Raw genomic sequence first — 17,883 nt, forward strand, 5'->3', positions numbered from 1 at the left:
TGTATCTGAGTTTTCCCTCAGAAGAGAAGTTAGGAGGGTTCAGTTTTGAGTCTTGGAGCAAATGTAATTCTGCTGTAGAGCAATGTATAGTTAAATCTTACAATAAATTAGCCTGGTATGAGAATGGTCAGTGAAGCCCAAGACAGCATGTGTGACACGTGGCTGTGACAGGTGACAGGGAGGATGTCCCTCGTGTTCTGAGGCTGCTCTGCCAGAGGAGAGCATTGGCAGTTAATGAAGGTAAGGACTTGGAAGGGACAGCTGAAGGATGTATGTAAAACAGAAGAACTCATTCTTTTTCTATTTAGACATCTTTGGTTTCCTGGAAATAGCATGCACAGACCAGTTATTGTGAAATCAGCTCTTACAACTGCAGTGCTTTTGAAACCATACCCATAGTTAAATCTTTGCTCCATTAAGAAGTTTGACCCTAATTAGCATTTATGGGGAGCTCTCTTGCTGTCTCCAGACTCCAAAGATGACTAAAGAATATTGGAGTTCTGTCATGCCCCTTCCATGTAATCCTTTAGAAAGGACTGGAGCTTCAGAGCATTTGGTGTACTTGAATTTTACAGTACAGTGTGTTTCTTCTGTGTTGAGAGAAGCAGATTCCCTCCTGCCATATGCTCTTCAGCTGGGTACCTCTTTCAGCTCACATTACTGACTAAAAATAATATTTTTGCCAGTAGGCATAAACTAGAAAAGCAGATTTATTTTTCATTGCAATACCAAAGCTAACATTTGTCCATGTATCACAAGTGTCAGCTTTTCTCCTGCTCTCTTCTCCATTCGTAGAACTCTTGCATGAGCTAAATTATCCTTATTTTCAAATTTGTTTTTTGCATAAGCTTTATCTGGTCACAATAGATTCAGAGAAGAGTTTTGAATTTAAAAGGTATTCCAGAAGAAAGAGACAACTGAAGGAACACCTGGACAAAATATTCTTATGGAATGAGCATCATTGTTCCAGAACCCCCCTGTATGGCAGAGACCTGTTGGAAACTTGCCCTTGGATCAGGGAAAGAAAAAACTCTCAGCATTGTTCTGCCAGGATTAACAAGTGGTGCTGGGCTGGCTTTGCAAATTGCCTTCCATGCTCCAGCACCTCAGAGGCTGTAAGGATCCATTGCAGGAACTCATTCTGACACTGGAACAGCAGCAGATTGCCCTGAAGGATTATTATTATTATTATTATTATTATTATTATTATTATTATTATTATTATTATTATTATTATTATTATTATTATTATCATTATCATTATCATTATTATCATTATTATTATTATCATTATTATTATTACTACTACTACTACTACTATTACTATTACTACTACTACCACCACCACCACCAGGTAATTGATACAAGTCCACGTGCAGTCTTTGCACAGATTTGAGTGTGTGCTACCCTCCAGAACAGGGTATTTATGTGAATAACTATAAAATGCTAAATAACTATAAAATGCTAAATAGGCTGCCTTGTTTTATCCCTTCTGCAGGCTACATTCCTCTATGCTGAACCTATTTGCATCTCAGATATATAATTTTGGATCATTCTAGGATATGAAACTCTCCATAGTTCCATGGCAACTGTTATTAGTTATGTAACAATTCTGCTTTATTTTGACATATCTTGTATTTGTTGTGTTAATTCTGACCAAAAAAAAAAATTGGAGTTGTAGTAAGCTTCCCTTGCTAACTTTATGGATAGTGGTAATTTCCTCTCCAGTTTTTTTTTTCACTTACTTGATGTCAGCTTATAACCACATGTCCTGATTTACTTTCTATTACCTTCAGTCAGGTGCTTTGTGCTTCTTTGCAAATATTACTGGTTTGAGTAATTAATATCCCAAGCATTTAAAAATTAATATAACAAAGTTTTGATTTGTTTTATAGAGACCTGTGTTTGTTCCCAGCTGTAGCTGTTGCTCCTCCCTGTTTGTATGGGGCAAATCCTTCTTACCCATGGACCCATGGAATGCAACCCCTGCAGTTCAGTCTGGAGGAGCAGAGATGGTGCAGGTACTGATGATTCAGGTATTGGTGATTCAGGTATTGAACACCCACCACTGGCCATACCTGTGTGCAGGGGCTGTCTCTGTGAGTGTCACCTGCAGAACCCTCAGGTTCTCACTCATAACCAGACAAGCTGGGAGCTCTGGCTGCCCTGCTTTGGCAGCTGAAAGCAGAGGGGACAGCAGGTGCTGGTTTTGACACAGATGATTGCAATGCCCAACATCCTGGAGCTTTCCCTGAATTTCCATTTCCCCATGTGAGTGAGAGTGGTGCTCACAGCTGGCACTATCTGGTAAGAGGATCTCTTCCTCAAGCTCACAGTGAGTTGATGCTCATGATGGGAGGGAGAATGCTAAAAGGAAGTCTAAGACATTTGCAAGATTCATTTACATAATTTCCTTACTTATTGAAGCAAATTAGGTATGTAGCTGTAGCTCAAATATGTAATTATATATGAAGTATGTCATTTGATGAGGCATCTAGGGTGTTTCCAAGGAGTATGCCACTAGTTATCCTACCTTTATGAGCAATTTGTGCTTCAAATGCAGATGTTTTTTTTCACAATAGCCATTTGATTAATTTGCTTTTGCTTTCATTATGTGTAGTTATTTACATTGTTAGTACTTTAAGTGGAGTTGGTGTTTTTATGTTGGCAGTTCCTCAGCCTTACTCCAGGGGCTTTTGTTTTTGTAGAGTGCCCTGGCATTGCCTGAGGATAAATTGAAAGTATGCTCCTTTCCCTCCCCAGTAAGATTCTCTGTATCCTCTGGGGCCTACAATTTGAGCAAACATTACCAATATATTGAAGTTTTTTCTTATTTTTTATTCCAAACTGCATCATTATGCTTTCTGATAGATGCAGTATAAAATATAAAAGAATACTTTGCCTTAAAGCAACACAAGGCAGCACAACAGAAGGGATTTGATTTAGTCAATAGACAAGAAAAATGATGGAGTATGTGCAGGAATAACAACTCAGGTATGCTTAGTCATAGGCCATGATGTGATTACTTGTAATAGATCTTTAGATTTTATATGGCTGACTGCACCATAAATTAATAGTTTTAATGATAGAAGGATTAATTCTGAACTGTGTAGATCTGTAATGTGGCAGTCAGATAACTTGAAATGTTTGCACACTTAATGTACATTGGGGAAGCAATAAGAAAGCAATTTTTCCAATCTTCTCATTCTCTTAAAAAAAGTTTGTTTAGAGATTTATCCTATATTAATGTCAATTTGTAATTAAGTTGCTTGTTTCCCCATTTTAGGAATTTATAAAAAGCTTCAACCAAGACAAGTGATCCTTCTGTGCTGTCCTGTCTTGCCCCACTCCCTGCACAGGTGTCAGTCACACAGATGTGATTCCTCTTGTCTTCTGTGACACTGATGGACACAGAGATGGGATGATGTGACAGAAGTGCAAGAGGCAGAGATACCCACACCTACAGGTGAGTTTCATGCTAAGAAATCACAGTTTTAAAATCAAAAGTAAAGAGAAGATGATTTGGGGAGAAACTAGGATTTTTGCTTGAGGTCACCCTTGTAGTTTAAGTAACTTGATCTTTCAAGGTGCCTTCAAAGATTTTATCATAGCCCTTCCCATCAGACTAGGGGAAAAATGAAAATCCTGTCCTTCCCACACTGCTGCTCCTGTTCCTGTCTTTGCCTCCCACTTTTATCTAACAAACCATCTGGACTTGTGTGTTGAGACAGCCAAAATAAATGTGAGTGTTTTCAGCCCTTGATAAACAAAAAATGCCATTCTTGATTATCACTGAGTTTCAGATGCAGTGATGAGATGCTGTGTGTGTAGGTCTAAGATGGATTTGAAAGCTTCTTTCAAGTGACTGTTTCTTGCCTTGGAAGGATGTGCTGAGAGCACAAGGGATGTAATGGGTTCTTTGTTTTGCAGGTTTGCAGGTAATTCTATTGAAGGGAGGCTGTTGAAAGAGTATTAAACATGATTCAACAACTGGCTGCTCAGGGAGGGGATTGTTCAACAGACTTTTTATCCCAGGCACTGTAACATTAGGAATGTGAGCAGTTATTTGATGATACATAAAAAAATAAGTGTTTTACTAGATCTGAGACAGAATTTTGAAAAGGTAGTGGTTTCTTTATTTCTAGGCTTGATTGGGAACCAGTGATGTGTGTTCACAGTTAAATTGAGTAGAAATCCTGAACTGTCAGCTCATATAGAAAATCAGAAGGTAACAATATCTAATAAATATTGATAATATTGATATTGATACATTGTAATAAAGATTTGCTTGTTCCAATGATAATGTTACCCTTTTATTGACATTGTTTTAATCAATCAAAAGCAACACCTGCAGCAAAATGTGTCAAATACATCTGTAATCTGACTTTTCTAAACTTGATTTTAGGATGACTAAAGAATTTTTGCATTTTTTCTTAAAGGTCTTGGATCCTATCAGTGGTGTGGTTAACTCTTGCAACAATGTTTATCACTCCCCAAAGCAACACCAAAATTGTTACATAAAAACCATTGCGGGTCCAGAGGGAAAGGAGAGTTTAAGTTGAAACTCGCTTTGCATTGTGAGGACTTGGGGGGTTTTGGGGTCCTTTTTGTTGATTTTTTTTTTCCTTTTAATTCCTTATTGCTGTTAGAGTACTATGGGAGTTTTGACTAAGCAAAAACATAACTAGATTTTAGAATTTTGTATAGCTTGGTATACAAACAAATGCTAGTAAATACCTTTTCCTAACTGTATGACTAATATAGGTTATATTTATTACATTTCCATACACTTAGGAATATGAATTTCCCCAATGTTATGATAATATGACCTTGGATGTATCATTTTGCACTACCAGTATGTTAAAAATAAGGGAGAGGAGACGTTTATTTAAAGTAGTAGGATATGAATTGTCTTCACTCAAGACTATTGATAACTATGAATTTTGAGAGTGGGCACTTTTGATTAGGTGTTTTTGATACCTAAGCCTTCACTTTGTATTTATTCCAGAATGTAGATGGTCAGCCTCTTTGTGTTAGACAAGCCTGTGCAAACCACCAGAATTCTGAGTGTATTCAAATCTGTATAAATTGCTTTGAGTTGATGACAATGACTACTAGAAAAAGAAGTTCCTCAACTAGATTTCTCTAAGTTTACTTTTACTGTCAATATTTTCCTCAGATTTAATAGTAAATCACTGGTGGCCTGATTGGTGAATTTGTTTTTTCTCTTAAACACGAATGTATTTCACGGGGATCTTTTCTTATCAAAGGCACTGTGATAATCTTTAGCCTTAAGGTAAAACAGTGTTTACTATCCAAGAATCAAATCTGTGCTTGTGCTGATGTAAAGAAAAGCCTGAAGTGCGGCTCCATCTGATGTACCCAAGTCCTTCCTCATGGCCGGGTGGACCCTCCTGAGCATCAGTGAGTGCGCGTTGTGTCACCTGGCACCACCGAGCAGAGCCGGCCGTGCTCCGAGTCTCTGCAGACCCTGATAGACGGGGATGGATGGGGTTCCCTGTCAGCTCGAGGCTGAACAGCTCCGGCTCCCTCAGCCTTTCCCCGTCGGAGATGCTCCAGCCGCTCGATCTCCGCTGTTCCCCGGCCGGCCCCGCTCCGCCCGCTCCCAGCCTCTCCTGCCCTGGGGACTCAAGACCCGCCAGCTGCAAGTGCGGCTTTTCACACCGTGTATTGAAGAGTAGCGACAGCCCCGCTCCGTGCGCGGATAGAGACTGCCCTTTGCTCGGTGCTACAATAAATATCATTTATCCGCGCTGTCGCAGAGCCCGTTCCTATCGCGACAGGGCCCGCTCCGCGGAATGCGCAGGCGCGGGGCTGGCGCAGGCGCGGCGCGGCCCGCGGGTGGCGGCGCAGGCGCGGCGGGACGCGGTTTGTCTCCTGCCGGCGCTGGTAGCGGCGCCCCCGCCCGCGCTTCCTGCCCGCAGCGAATGGAACCCGCGGCGCCCGCGGTAAGTGCGGCCCGCGGGGCCCGCCCGGGCCCGGCTGCGCCCCCCGCTCCGCCCCGAACGGCCCCCGCCGGCCCCGCCGCCGCACCGGGGGAGGCCGCGGAGGGACGGGCCCGCCCGGCGCGGGGCGGGGGACGCGGGGCGGGCAGGGCCGGGCCGGGCCGAGCCGGGGGAGCGCGGCCCCGACGGAGGAGCCCCGGGCGGGGGGAGCTCCCGCGGAGCGGCGGCGGCGGGGCCGGGCTTCGCCCCCGGCCGGGCGGGCCCGCTGCGCTGCTCGCACACAAAAGGCGATCCCTGCTTCGGGACCTCCCTTATCGGCCTGTAATTAATTAAGTGTTTTCACTGGGGCCGTAAGTGTTAGTGAGGTGCGGCTAATTAAAATAATAAGACCTTGTTCCTGGTGGTATCGTTTGAATCTTAATTATTTGGTAGGGGCGCTGCGAAATAACCACAATACCTGGAAGAATTGCAGTATTGTTAAATCTTTTAGAAAAGCGGCCTGTAAGGAGTGCAGCTTTTTCCTCTTCCCGCTCTACGGAGCTCGCTCGCTCAGGTTGGAGCTCCGGAGAGTGGGAGAGCCGAGACCCGGTGCGGAAAGCTGAGACCCGCCGGGTGAACCCCTGTGAGGGACAGTCCAGCCCCGGTGCGGGAGAGGCGGAACGCGGCCGGAGGAGCCGCTGTGCCCGCTGCGCTCCGCGGTACCCCCGGTACGGGAGGTCCCGGGCTCTCGGTCCCCTGTCGCTGCTGGCAGCGTGTGACAGCGCTGCTTTGCTCCACCTTCCCGGACAGCCGCCTCTCTCCCGGGGCAAGGAAGGGAATCTCCATCCGCAGGGCTTGGGCGGATGGCTGCAGGCAGCGCAGGGCAGGGCAGCGCTGGCTGTGATGTGCTCCGTGCCTGGGCGGCGGGAGAGCCGGCAGCTGCATCCCAGCAGCGCTGCCGTGCCGGGGTGCTGCTGCCTGTTGCCATCTGCGACCGACTTGGAGTTAGGAACACAAAGGAGTGGCAGCATGTTTGTGTGTGTTTGGCCTGAAATGCTAAAAGTGAAACTGTTGCTTTCAAATGAGGGGAGAGATTTTGAAAGGGGAAAAAAAAAACCAGGTTTCGTTTTCTCTTGCTGCTATTTCTGTGTGACTCCCAGCCCTGAATCTACCTGTCAGTGCATGTCATTGGAATTTTTGTTTGTCTGTGATTGAAATACAAAACCAGAACATTTTGGGATTTCTGGGTAGCTTGACCCAATAAACAGCATTTGAAATGAAATGCAGATTTGGTTAATTTTCATCTCTTGTTGTGTTCTGAAGGAAAGAGAAGGCAAAGTTAAGGATCAAGTACAGTAGTTTTATATACATTTAGATGACTTGGTCTTCAGTAGCTAGAGCAATAGAGTTGAATAGTCTGTTCATTTTCTTATTTGTAGTTGCTCTTGAAACAATGGACTATATGTTTTAGCAATTATGATAACTTTGCATTAAGAGTTAAAAGCACTGAAACATTGGTAATAATGAACACGAAAAAAAGAATAGATGCCTTTGATGCTGGAGACCATTGTTTCTTGAAGTTCCACAGCAAAAGTCCTGTTAGTTTTTTTTTTTCTTTATTATTTGAAGTCATTCTGCCTAGCTAAGGGGAACACAACATTTGTAAGACTATTCAATAACAGTATTAGCTAGAGAAATTTATGAGGGATTTAAGTGAGATTTGATTGTGCTGAGGGTTTTGGATAATTTGAAACATTTTAAGTAACTGCAAAACCAGGATAACAGAGTTCTTACTGTAACTAATCTTTCTAGTCGTAACTATATAGTTCCAGTTGCAGAAGAGTTTTTACATTCCCTGAATGTCTGTTTTTGTGTATTTCTTTAGACTACACTGTAAAACCTTAGATCAGTGAGAATGCACCATGGCAATGGCCCTCAGAATGCCCAGCGCCAGCTGCAGAGATCCAGGTCGTTCACGGGCAGCGAGGGAGAAGAACAACAGGCAAATCTACCCCAGTCCCCCGCTGCCTCCTTCGCTCCCTCCGCCAGCCCCTCGGCGCCGCAGTCGCCCAGTTACCAGATCCAGCAGTTCATCATGAGCCGGAGCCCCGTGGCCGGGCAGAACGTGAACATCACCCTGCAGAACGTGGGCCCGGTGGCCTCGGGCAACCAGCAGATCACGCTCACCCCGCTGCCGCTGCCAAACCCCACGTCCCCCAGCTTTCAGTTCAGCCCCCAGCAGAGGCGCTTCGAGCATGGCTCCCCCTCGTACATCCAGGTCACCTCTCCGCTGCCCCAGCAGGTGCAGTCGCAGAGCCCCACGCAGCCCAACCCGGTGCCGGTGCAGGCGCTGCCCAACGTCCGCGCAGGCACCCCCGGGCCCGGCCTGGGCATGTGCAGCCAGAGCCCCACCAGAGGCTTTGTGGATGCCAGCGTGCTGGTGAGGCAGATCAGCCTGAGCCCTTCCAACGGCGGCCACTTCGTGTACCAGGAAGGACCGGGGATTGCGCAGATTGCTCAAGGAGCTGCTGCACAAGTGCAGCTGCCATCATCCGGCCCGCCCGGCACCGTGAGGGAGCGCCGGCTCTCGCAGCCGCACTCGCAGTCCGGGGGCACCATCCACCACCTCGGCCCTCAGAGCCCCGTGGCCAGCGGGGCAAACATGCAATCCTTGACCAGCCCCGGCCACATCACGACGACCAGCTTGCCACCCCAAATCAGCAATATTATCCAGGGGCAGCTAATGCAGCAGCAGCAGCAAGTGCTTCAAGGGCAGCAGCTGAGTAGACCCATTGGATTTGACAGGACTTCTGGTGGATTGATAGCAGGAGTTGGAGGACCGAGCGCGTTTGGGATGACATCACCTCCTCCTCCCACGAGTCCTTCACGGGCCACCGTGCCACAGGGGCTGTCGAGTCTTCCTCTCACTCCTACAGCTAACACAGCAGTGAAAAAACAGCCCAAAAAGTTGGAGGAGATTCCTCCTGCCAACCAAGAAACTGCTCAAATGAGAAAGCTATGTTTGGATCATCACCACAAGCAGATGGAAATTCTTAAGGAAACTTTTAAGGAATGTTTGATTGAACTGTTTTTCCTGCAACATCTTCAAGGGAATATGATGGACTTTTTAGCTTTTAAGAAGAAACATTGTGTTCCTCTGCAAGCATACCTGAGGCAAAATGACTTGGATCTGGAGGAGGAAGAAGAGGAAGAACAATCTGAGGTCATCAATGATGAGGTAAGAAACTTTGTTGGAATAAAATCATAGATGAAGTTGTAGCACTGGGATTGTGAAGTATTAAAGAATGGGACAGGACATGAAAAATCATTTTTGCTTGGTGAAGTATGGCAGTTTTTCATAAAATAGTTGGCCTGAAAGAGTGCAGTTTTGCTGGGTAGTGTGGTTTGATGGATTGGTTTGAGTGTACTCTTAGATTTTTGGATTGAAAATAAAAGCATAGAGAGGGAGCTTTAACTGTCCTAGCTGCACACAAATAAAGATGGTAGAAATGTGGAAATGGTTTTAAGCTCTCAGGGAATGGTTATGACTAGTAATCATAGTTTGAATTTCACTTAGCTAGACTTGGACAAACCAAAAAAGAATTAGCAAAAGCATTACAAGAGGTTAACCTGACTCATGTGAGTTCTAATCATAGATGTTACTGAAGTTCAATGTTGCTGCAGCCAACAAAAAATGTGAATTAATCTAATTAGTGAGGGAGAACATGTCTAAGGGTCCAGAGTCATGTATTCCATTATTCAGGGTGCCCTGGAGCTCTGTGTGTGAGCTGCTGTTTGAAGAATTTAACAACCAGCACTTACAGACTGGACATTGACAAGTTCACTTTGTTACTTATGCAAAGGTTTAAATTACTGACTTGAATTCCCTGCTTATTGATGGCAAAGAACTTGAAAGAAGCTTGCCACAAACAGGTGCTGTGCAGCTTTTCCTGCACTTTTGTACCCATCTGTGGGTGCTGGAGCACTGGTCTGGTGCAGAGCCTGCCCACAAGCCAACTTGGCAGGTGGTTGCCGCAGGGTAGATAGAACTGATGCCCCTGCACCCATTGGCACTCATAAATATCTTCTAAAATTTGTGAATTATGTAGCTGCCAGTTTGTAGAGGAACCAATATTATGTAAAGAACCTTGTGTTGCTTTGAATATCCTCTGGAAATGAGTGCCTTCTCTCAAATTTAGTGGCTCTTAGGTATAAATCATTAGCAATCATACTTCCAGTTGGAATTAGTGGGAAATTTTAACAGAATAATGGCTGAAGTTTAATTTGTTCAGCACTTTGTTGTATAAGCTTCTTAATTAGGTAGAATATATTTCTGCTTGTGACAGTTACTGACAATTTTGAAGGAATCATTACTTTATATAGTAACATTAAAGCTAGTCTGTTACTGTAATTTATTGACAATGGATATTCAGTATTTTTTTTTCACCTGGTTTATGTTTTGTCAAATTGTTTAGGTGTTCTTGTTGGGTTGCGTGTTTGTCAGCTGAAATAACCAGGTATTTTTAACTACCATCTGCACACTTTGAGGGATCTTTAGTGGGTGTAAATGGTACAGGTTCCTTCAAGTCAGTGGTGCTGCACACTTTAAATGAGTTCAGTCTCTACCCCGTGGTGTTTTGGGTTGAGAATTTGCTGTACTTCGCTGCCTTCTCGTGGTGGATCCTCTTTTGTTTGTGGAAGCTTCTTGTCCCTGTAACTGCTGGAGAATTTTGCCAAGTGCAACAGCAAAAGTCTTTATGTGTTTTCAAGTGATGAATCCTTCTGAAAGATTAAGACACCTTTTGAGTATGTTCTTTCTTTGTATTTTGTTGTCGTGTTCTGTTTTATTTCCCCCTCCCCTCTATCACTTTCTGCTAAAGCAACGTGCTTCATCCCTTGCCTGGAAGGTTGATTTCTTTGGGAATTGGTGGGGAGAGTGAATGGTGGCTGTGCTCATTGCTTAAATAAATGTTGAAGCTCTCTTACGTTCAAACTGTCTGTCATGCTAATTTGTTGTCTGTTAGCAGCAGCAATCATTCAGTTTAAAGCACACTTTTATGTTAACTGGATTTAAGAAAACGTTTCCAGTGACAGAAGTCACAATAGTCACAATAAACAGTCAAGGCTGTGCTCTGTTCTGCTATTAAAAGTAAGACAGAACTCTGAAAATGGGCTGTGCTCAAAACAAGCTGTACTGGTGGTGGTTTAGTTATTATCCCCTCTTCACTGAGGTGCCATCAGTACCAAAGGAGTGTGTTGAACAGTTTAAAAAAAGAAAAACTTCTAAAAAGAAAATGATTCTCCCTTCTTTTTTTTTTTTCCCAAAATATTTCTCTCAGGTAAAGGTTGTGACAGGAAAGGATGGGCAGACTGGTACTCCTGTCGCTATAGCAACCCAGCTTCCTCCAAATGTTTCTGCTGCTTTTTCATCCCAGCAGCAACCATTTCAGGTACTTTTCAATGGTTCTAAAATGTAGTTTCATCCCAGATTTTTTTTCTTCATTCAGATTTGATATTTCTTAGATGAATTAGAATTTTCCCAAGAGCCCATCCCTTATCATCTAAACAAAACCAAAAAACCTCTGCAGTCTTCAAATGCATCAGTATAACTGAAGCCTTGAGGAAGTTAAAGCTTTGTCTCCAGGTTGCTGGCTTATTGCATTAACTTTCAGCTTGAATGTTTTCACTTTGGTTTGTTTGTCTTTGTATCCCTAATGCATTTGGTTCATTTGTGCATTCTGCGTAGTGATGATATGGATTCTTTGTCTGTGGCATTGTAATTGTGGATTTCTTCTAAAATTCTTTTCTTTTTTTTCTTCCCCTTATGTATTAAAGGTTTTGAGTGTGGCTACAGAAGGTTTTGGATTTGCCTTCCCTGAAATGTGTTAAACAACAGTACTAATCCTCTGGCACAATTTGTTTTAAATAATTAACTGCTTTCCATTAGCTCTGCCATAAATGTTGGAAAGAAGAAACAGAAGTGCTAATTCTTATTATAAAAGTCCTTTCTAACAATTTTTTTTTCTTTTTTCATGAGGAATGCTGGAGGAAGCCAAGAAACAAATGTGATAATCAGTTAAAATGTTTGTGGATCAGTGATGATACAGCTTTTCAATTCAGTGTGGTTTTATGCAGCTGCCTTCAACTCTGTTACCCAGACATCACTGCATACATACTCTGAGAAGTAATACACCCTAATTCCATCTGCAACTAAAATATTTACCTTTTAGCTCAATGATGTGCTTAGCAGGTGTTGCAGGGTGAATGACTCTGCTGTACCACAGCAGCTGTACAGGCTGTGCTGCCTTTATCTGGCCTTTGGAAATGGAAAGTGAAATGAAATACAGGATGGGTTGTGTTCCTGTATGTAACAAATGGGATGTTCCTGTGGTATTGTACAAAGGAGTTGTGCAGCAAAGGGGATTGCACTGAGAGCTCTTCCTTAGGGCCAGTACTGACATGGCTTGGAAGCCTCCTTAGGTAGTCAGGCTTCATTTAAGCTGTTTAAAATACCTAATATTATATCAGGTTATTTATTGTAGTGATTAGGGTTGCCACCAAGCTGTAGCTGCAGCAGTGGTGATACTTCTGAAGGTATTGTACCATGCAGTTTAAGGGAAACTGGTTCATGCTAAAAATGCACAAAACTCTCTGTGTGGTACTGACCTTTCAGCACAAACTGCTAACAGAAAGTGGCATTTCTTTCCATCAGTCTTGCTCTTTGCAACTATTTATGGAGAAATAATATCCCAAATAATATCCCAATATGTCCCAATCAGCATCACCATTCAAATCCCAGTGCAGAAGTGCAGTGCTCAGAGTGATTATTGTGTGCATGCTGCATAATCATGACCTTGGGACAGCTACATTATTTTAATTAAAGTTGGGACAGTTTTAGTCTAATATTATTGGTATGTGACTGCAATTTATGAAGACATAACATGTCTGCTCTCTGAAGAGTCTGGCCTAAATTACATGGTGATAATGCAGACAGCTGGGAGGCATATTCTTAAGAAAATGTCAGTCAAAAATCCTAAAGTGGAGATACAGCCTGAAACTGTGAGTATGCAGTCATCCAGAGGGAGAGAGCAGGTGAAATAAATGGCATTTAATCTGGAGTTTGAAGAATATAATTTCTTAAACTGATGTCCCAGCAGCATCTGATGCAAATGGGACATAAACTGAATTTGTTAGTCAATTTAATAGCATTTAAATAATCAATTCTTGTTGCTTATTTTGAAAATTCTGTGAATGCCCAGGTCTATGATGCTCTGCCAGACACTGGCTGTTGGACCTGAAATGTGTCTGCATGTCTACCTTGTGACAACACAAATATTTGAAAACTTAATCCCTATTGGGCGTGAAATGGCCAGTGAACTGTGAATATGAGTCAGAGACATTTAAAACCAGAATTTACATCTTAAGGCTGTATCTGTATTGCTGGAGTGGCTGCAAATGCCCTCAGAGCAGCAAGGAGATTAAGTGTTATTAATTCATAGCTATTGATTGAGTCTGAGGGGCATGAGAGATATTCAGCTCAAAAAGGAGCATTTGAAGCCCAGTCATTGTAGGTGATGTTGGCTGTGATTATTAATAGCATGCAGTGAAGCCCTGGAGATGCAGGATGTCACTGCTGGGATTTATTTCAATACAGACTGGTGTTTACCTCTGTGGGTGTAATTTACATTGGTAAAGTTTTGTTTAAAATCAGAGGAGAAAATACCTGTGAATTAAAAAAAAAAAAAGGGAAATTACTGCCTTTTGTGTTGTCATCAAAAAATTTCACAACATGTGCAAACCCTTGCTATACCTCAACATGTTTAAGGCTCTCACCCTTAGAAAAGTGCACTTTGAGAACTGGAGTGCTAAATTAATTCATTTCCCAGTATGTAGAGACTGCCATACATGAAGTTTCTGTTTGTATTTTCTGATGGAATCTCTTATGACAGTTTTTGGGATAGCCCTTATTTTTCTCATATTAAGTTTCACAGTAAAATATTTGGTACAGCATAACCAAATACTGAGGAGAAGTTAAAATTACTTGGAAACTCACTGGAAGGAATTGGACTTGCACAGACACTGATGGACATTAATAAATACTTGCCAGTATGTTGAAGGGCCAAAGAGCATTAAAATTGTCATATACCCAAGTTTGTTTGCTTCAGTAATCCTGTATGTGAGCCTGTCACCTGTGCTTGATGCTGAAAGGATTCTCTGGGACAGGTTCTTGCCATCATTGTTGATATTAAATGTGGTGATTTAAAAATAAAGTTTGAATGCACTGTGTAATCTTACTGAAGCTAAATTCCAGCTTGCTGAATCAGAGCCCAGTGATTCCTTTTGCATCTCAGTATCAACAGTGCTCTTCCAGGCTTGTTAATTCATAGTTTGTGTGCTGTTTATCCTCAGACAAAATGGATAGTAATTTCTGGTGTGCTCTGATGTCACCTTAGCCTTAGGGCAATATTGTTTCTCCTCACTGAGTCTATTCATGAGACTCATTTTGCCAGCTGTGCAAACAGGTACGAGTCCAGCATCTGGAAAACTGGAACTGGAAATTGTGTACCTTGGCTGAGGTTCTTTATTCCAGCTTCCTAGCTTTTTCCTGAAATATTCAACAGTAACTCTCACAAAGCTCTATCCTGAGAGAGCCAGAGACTCATAACTATTTTCAGGATGAGGATGAATTTTTGTTACTGATGTTTCACACAGATATGATACGCTAATGAAAATTTCCATTAATTAAAAAAAAAGTAACAAAAAGTACTGGGCAAGTTTGGTTTTTTACATATCCCATTTTCCTGAGTTTGGTATCACTTAACAAATGTAGGTGTGTATTATATATAAACAACTTAATCACTGTAAAATTAAAACTCTACAAAGAGTGTTTGTGCGTTGTGGTTAACTAAAACGTCATAGCAGATAATGAATGAGTCGTTTCCTTTGTTGTACAGCTGTTCTGAAGGACTTTTTCTGTGCTGGCCTCCTTAGATCTGCTTGTAAATTCTCTCTTGGTGTCAGACTATCTGCAGATTGAACCTCTGTGATTTGTTTTCTTTTCCCTGTAGCAAACGCATACAGGGACTCCGGTGACGGGGACTGTGAGCACTATAGAGATTGAAGCTTTTAAGAGACAGCAGCAGGCCCTTGCACCAGCAGGTATGTTCCACAGGCACAATTCCACTTCCATCCTCTTTTTTTTTCCACACAGTGATCGGAGCCCACTGTTCAAAAGCACATTTTTGCCTCACCTTGGGAATCACCAGATCCTTAGGACTGTCTACTGTGTGACTGGTGCTGTGGGAAGAGTGCACTCCACTCCCAGTAGATAGGCCTGGATTTGGCAGGCATGGAGACATGGTTAGGTTGATTGTTCTGGCTGAGAAGATTGGAGATGGCCAACTTGAAGTCAGAGGGACTCTGGCCCTGGAGCATGTTCTTCATCAATGCTACACATGTACAGTAGTTGTAGCTTTCGGAGCTGACGGTGGAGTCATGTGTAGTAGTTTGCTTTGTAAAACTGAACCCATTCCATTATACCATGCCATAAATGGAATTTGAATATCACAGATTCGTCTAAGAGACCACGAATTGAAGTGGGCCGTCATGGGATGGTTTTTCAGCACCCGGGTGTGGCTTCAGGAGTTCCTCTTCAACAGCTAATGCCAACGGCACAAGGTACTGTGTCACCACATGCCAGCTGCACATTAATTTCACAAGGAGATGTTGGTGATGGAACTAGAAACTTTGGCTTCTGGCCTGCCAAGATCCTAGTCCCACCACACACTTCTCCATGTAAATTAATACTTGGTATGCAATGCCTGGTTCGTTTAAGGAGCTGAGTGACGGGCTCCAAAGGTGCATGTGGGCATGGAAATACGTCACAGGTGCTGATGCAAAATGGCCAGTCTGAGAATTCTGGAACTGAATCAATGATTTATGACAAGGAAACCATCTAATTGGAACATCACAACAAATTTTTATTCATTAGTCATGCCAAGCTTTAGAATATGTGTTAGAGTGAATGTGTTCTTAGAAAGATTCAGTAGTGTTTAGACTTCATGCTGGTATTTTAGGTTAAATTCCATTAGTTCACCACTCCTTTTTTTTTTGAGTATACGAAATTTAGAAGACCTCTAATGACATGCTCTTTTTTAGTTGCTGTGCTCCAAATTTTAGTTACAGTCCTGTGCATGAAGTACTTCGTTGTTTATTGTAATGGTGATTTATTTTGTGATTGTGATGTGTTATTTTCAAGTGATGGTGTCTTGTGGCAAAGTAAGTAACAAAACCACTCTATTCGCAGTCGATTTCCTCCTCAAATCCACAGAGAGCACCGGGCATTTGAATGTTTTAACCTCACCTGCACGTGTTTCCTGTTGCCCTGCAGGAGGGATGCCTCCCACGCCGCAGACGGTGCAGCTGACGGGGCAGAAGCAGAGCCAGCAGCAGTACGACCCCTCCAAGGGCCCCCCGGTGCAGAACGCGGCCAGCCTGCACACGCCGCCGCCGCAGCTGCCCGCGCGCCTGCAGCCCGCCAGCGTCCCCATGGCGTCACTGCCCGCCTCCCTGCAGCTCCCACAGCAGCAGCAGCAGCCTCAGCTGGTGGAGCCTCCAGCCCAGCCCCAGATCCAGGTGAAGATCCAGCCCCAGAGCGTGCCCCTGACGGCCGCCCCGCTTCCAGCGCCGCTGCAGCAGCAGGTGCCACCAGCGATCCACGTGCAGGGACAGGCGCCTAGCCAAGTGTCACAGCCACAAGCTGCCATACAGCAGCAGGTATGGGGTGGACATGGGTTTGTTTCCATGGCCAGTAAAACCTTAGAATGCTGTCTTCGTCTCTTAATTCCACTGGACAATTAAATCCTTTCCTTGTAGAAATGCAGGTGTGTCGCCTTGTTCTTCTAAAGTTCTTCTAAGCCTTCTGATGTTTACATTTTTGTAATACAGTTTCCCATGTGCTTTTCATGTAAATAATGATTGCTTTGCATTCCTTTCTGGAGGAAGAGAAAATTGATAAACTGTTAGTTTGGCCAGTGTGGTTGGAGAAGTAGCAATTTGTCCTCCAATCCATGCTCACTTCTAGAATTCTATAAATATCAAAGTCCAGAAATAAATGCACCTTTTTTGCCTTAGACATCTCAGCATATGAGTGTTGTTCATTTTGTGTCATATTGCGACACAGGTTCACATTTGTTACTAAGTTAAAGTCTCCTTTATGTCCTGCTCTAGTGTAGATTAAGTATTGAATCCTCACTCATCAGTAACCAGTGTGTTTCTTGGGCAGACTGTGACTCTGACACGGCCATCTGCAGATCCTGCTCAGAGTTCTCAGCGTCTTGCAGCAAATCCACTGCCACCTACCTCATCCATGGCCCCAGCAGCGATCCCAGGCACAGCACCGCCTTCTCCATACCCAGTGCAAACAAACAGGACCTCTCCAGCCACCACCAAGTCCCTGTCTCCTATTGCATCCAAGCCTCCTGGCTTAGCAGTAGCAGCAGCAGCACCTAAAACACAAAGTCCAGCTCAGAATGCAGCGGTGTTGCCACAGGAAAACTCTCAAGACAAGCTGGCTGAGCAAGTCAAGCTGGTAAGAAATATTCTGTGTGAAGCTTTTACACTTATTTTCCTGTAAATTAATTTAGTAAAGTGGGAGCAATTACTTTTTTTCTCTGATTCTACGACTTCAGGTACATTCTGTGGGTTCATTGTAAGTCTCTGTACTTCTTTTTAAGGAAAATCAAATCCACCAGCGGATAGCAGAACTGAGAAAGGAAGGTTTGTGGTCCCCCAGGCGACTGCCTAAACTCCAAGAGGCTCCAAGACCAAAATCCCACTGGGATTATTTGCTGGAAGAAATGCAGTGGATGGCAACTGATTTTGCCCAGGAGAGAAAGTGGAAGATGGCAACTGCTAAGAAGGTACTTGAAAACTATTT

The 17,883-nt window shown here is 43.4% G+C and overlaps 1 protein-coding gene and 1 non-coding gene across 34 annotated transcripts in view; both read left to right on the plus strand.

The window, feature by feature from the left end:
- Positions 1–17,883, plus strand: part of EP400 (E1A binding protein p400) — a 56,564-nt gene that overhangs the window by 4,166 nt on the left and 34,515 nt on the right. For 17 of the 33 annotated variants that reach the window (XM_074554396.1, XM_074554397.1, XM_074554406.1 and 14 more), the window contains 11 exons: positions 1,896–2,021; positions 3,287–3,466; positions 3,931–4,228; positions 4,440–5,969; positions 7,831–9,183; positions 11,285–11,395; positions 15,014–15,104; positions 15,516–15,623; positions 16,336–16,721; positions 17,230–17,535; positions 17,681–17,866. In XM_074554396.1, the coding sequence (XP_074410497.1) occupies positions 7,861–9,183; positions 11,285–11,395; positions 15,014–15,104; positions 15,516–15,623; positions 16,336–16,721; positions 17,230–17,535; positions 17,681–17,866 (2,511 nt within the window). In that variant the 5' untranslated portion in view covers positions 1,896–2,021; positions 3,287–3,466; positions 3,931–4,228; positions 4,440–5,969; positions 7,831–7,860. Of the gene's footprint in view, positions 1–1,895; positions 2,037–2,078; positions 2,995–3,286; positions 3,467–3,930; positions 4,229–4,439; positions 5,970–7,830; positions 9,184–11,284; positions 11,396–15,013; positions 15,105–15,515; positions 15,624–16,335; positions 16,722–17,229; positions 17,536–17,680; positions 17,867–17,883 lie in introns of those variants that run through there. The other 16 variants (XM_074554399.1, XM_074554403.1, XM_074554400.1 and 13 more) reach the window with 14 other exon arrangements.
- On the plus strand, positions 2,671–2,808 carry LOC113459504 (small nucleolar RNA SNORA49). Its single transcript, XR_003380805.1, has one exon. It is a non-coding gene; the product is annotated as a small nucleolar RNA SNORA49 (small nucleolar RNA).

The sequence above is a fragment of the Zonotrichia albicollis genome, chromosome 18 (genome assembly GCF_047830755.1).
Source record: "Zonotrichia albicollis isolate bZonAlb1 chromosome 18, bZonAlb1.hap1, whole genome shotgun sequence".
Lineage (NCBI taxonomy): Eukaryota > Metazoa > Chordata > Aves > Passeriformes > Passerellidae > Zonotrichia > Zonotrichia albicollis.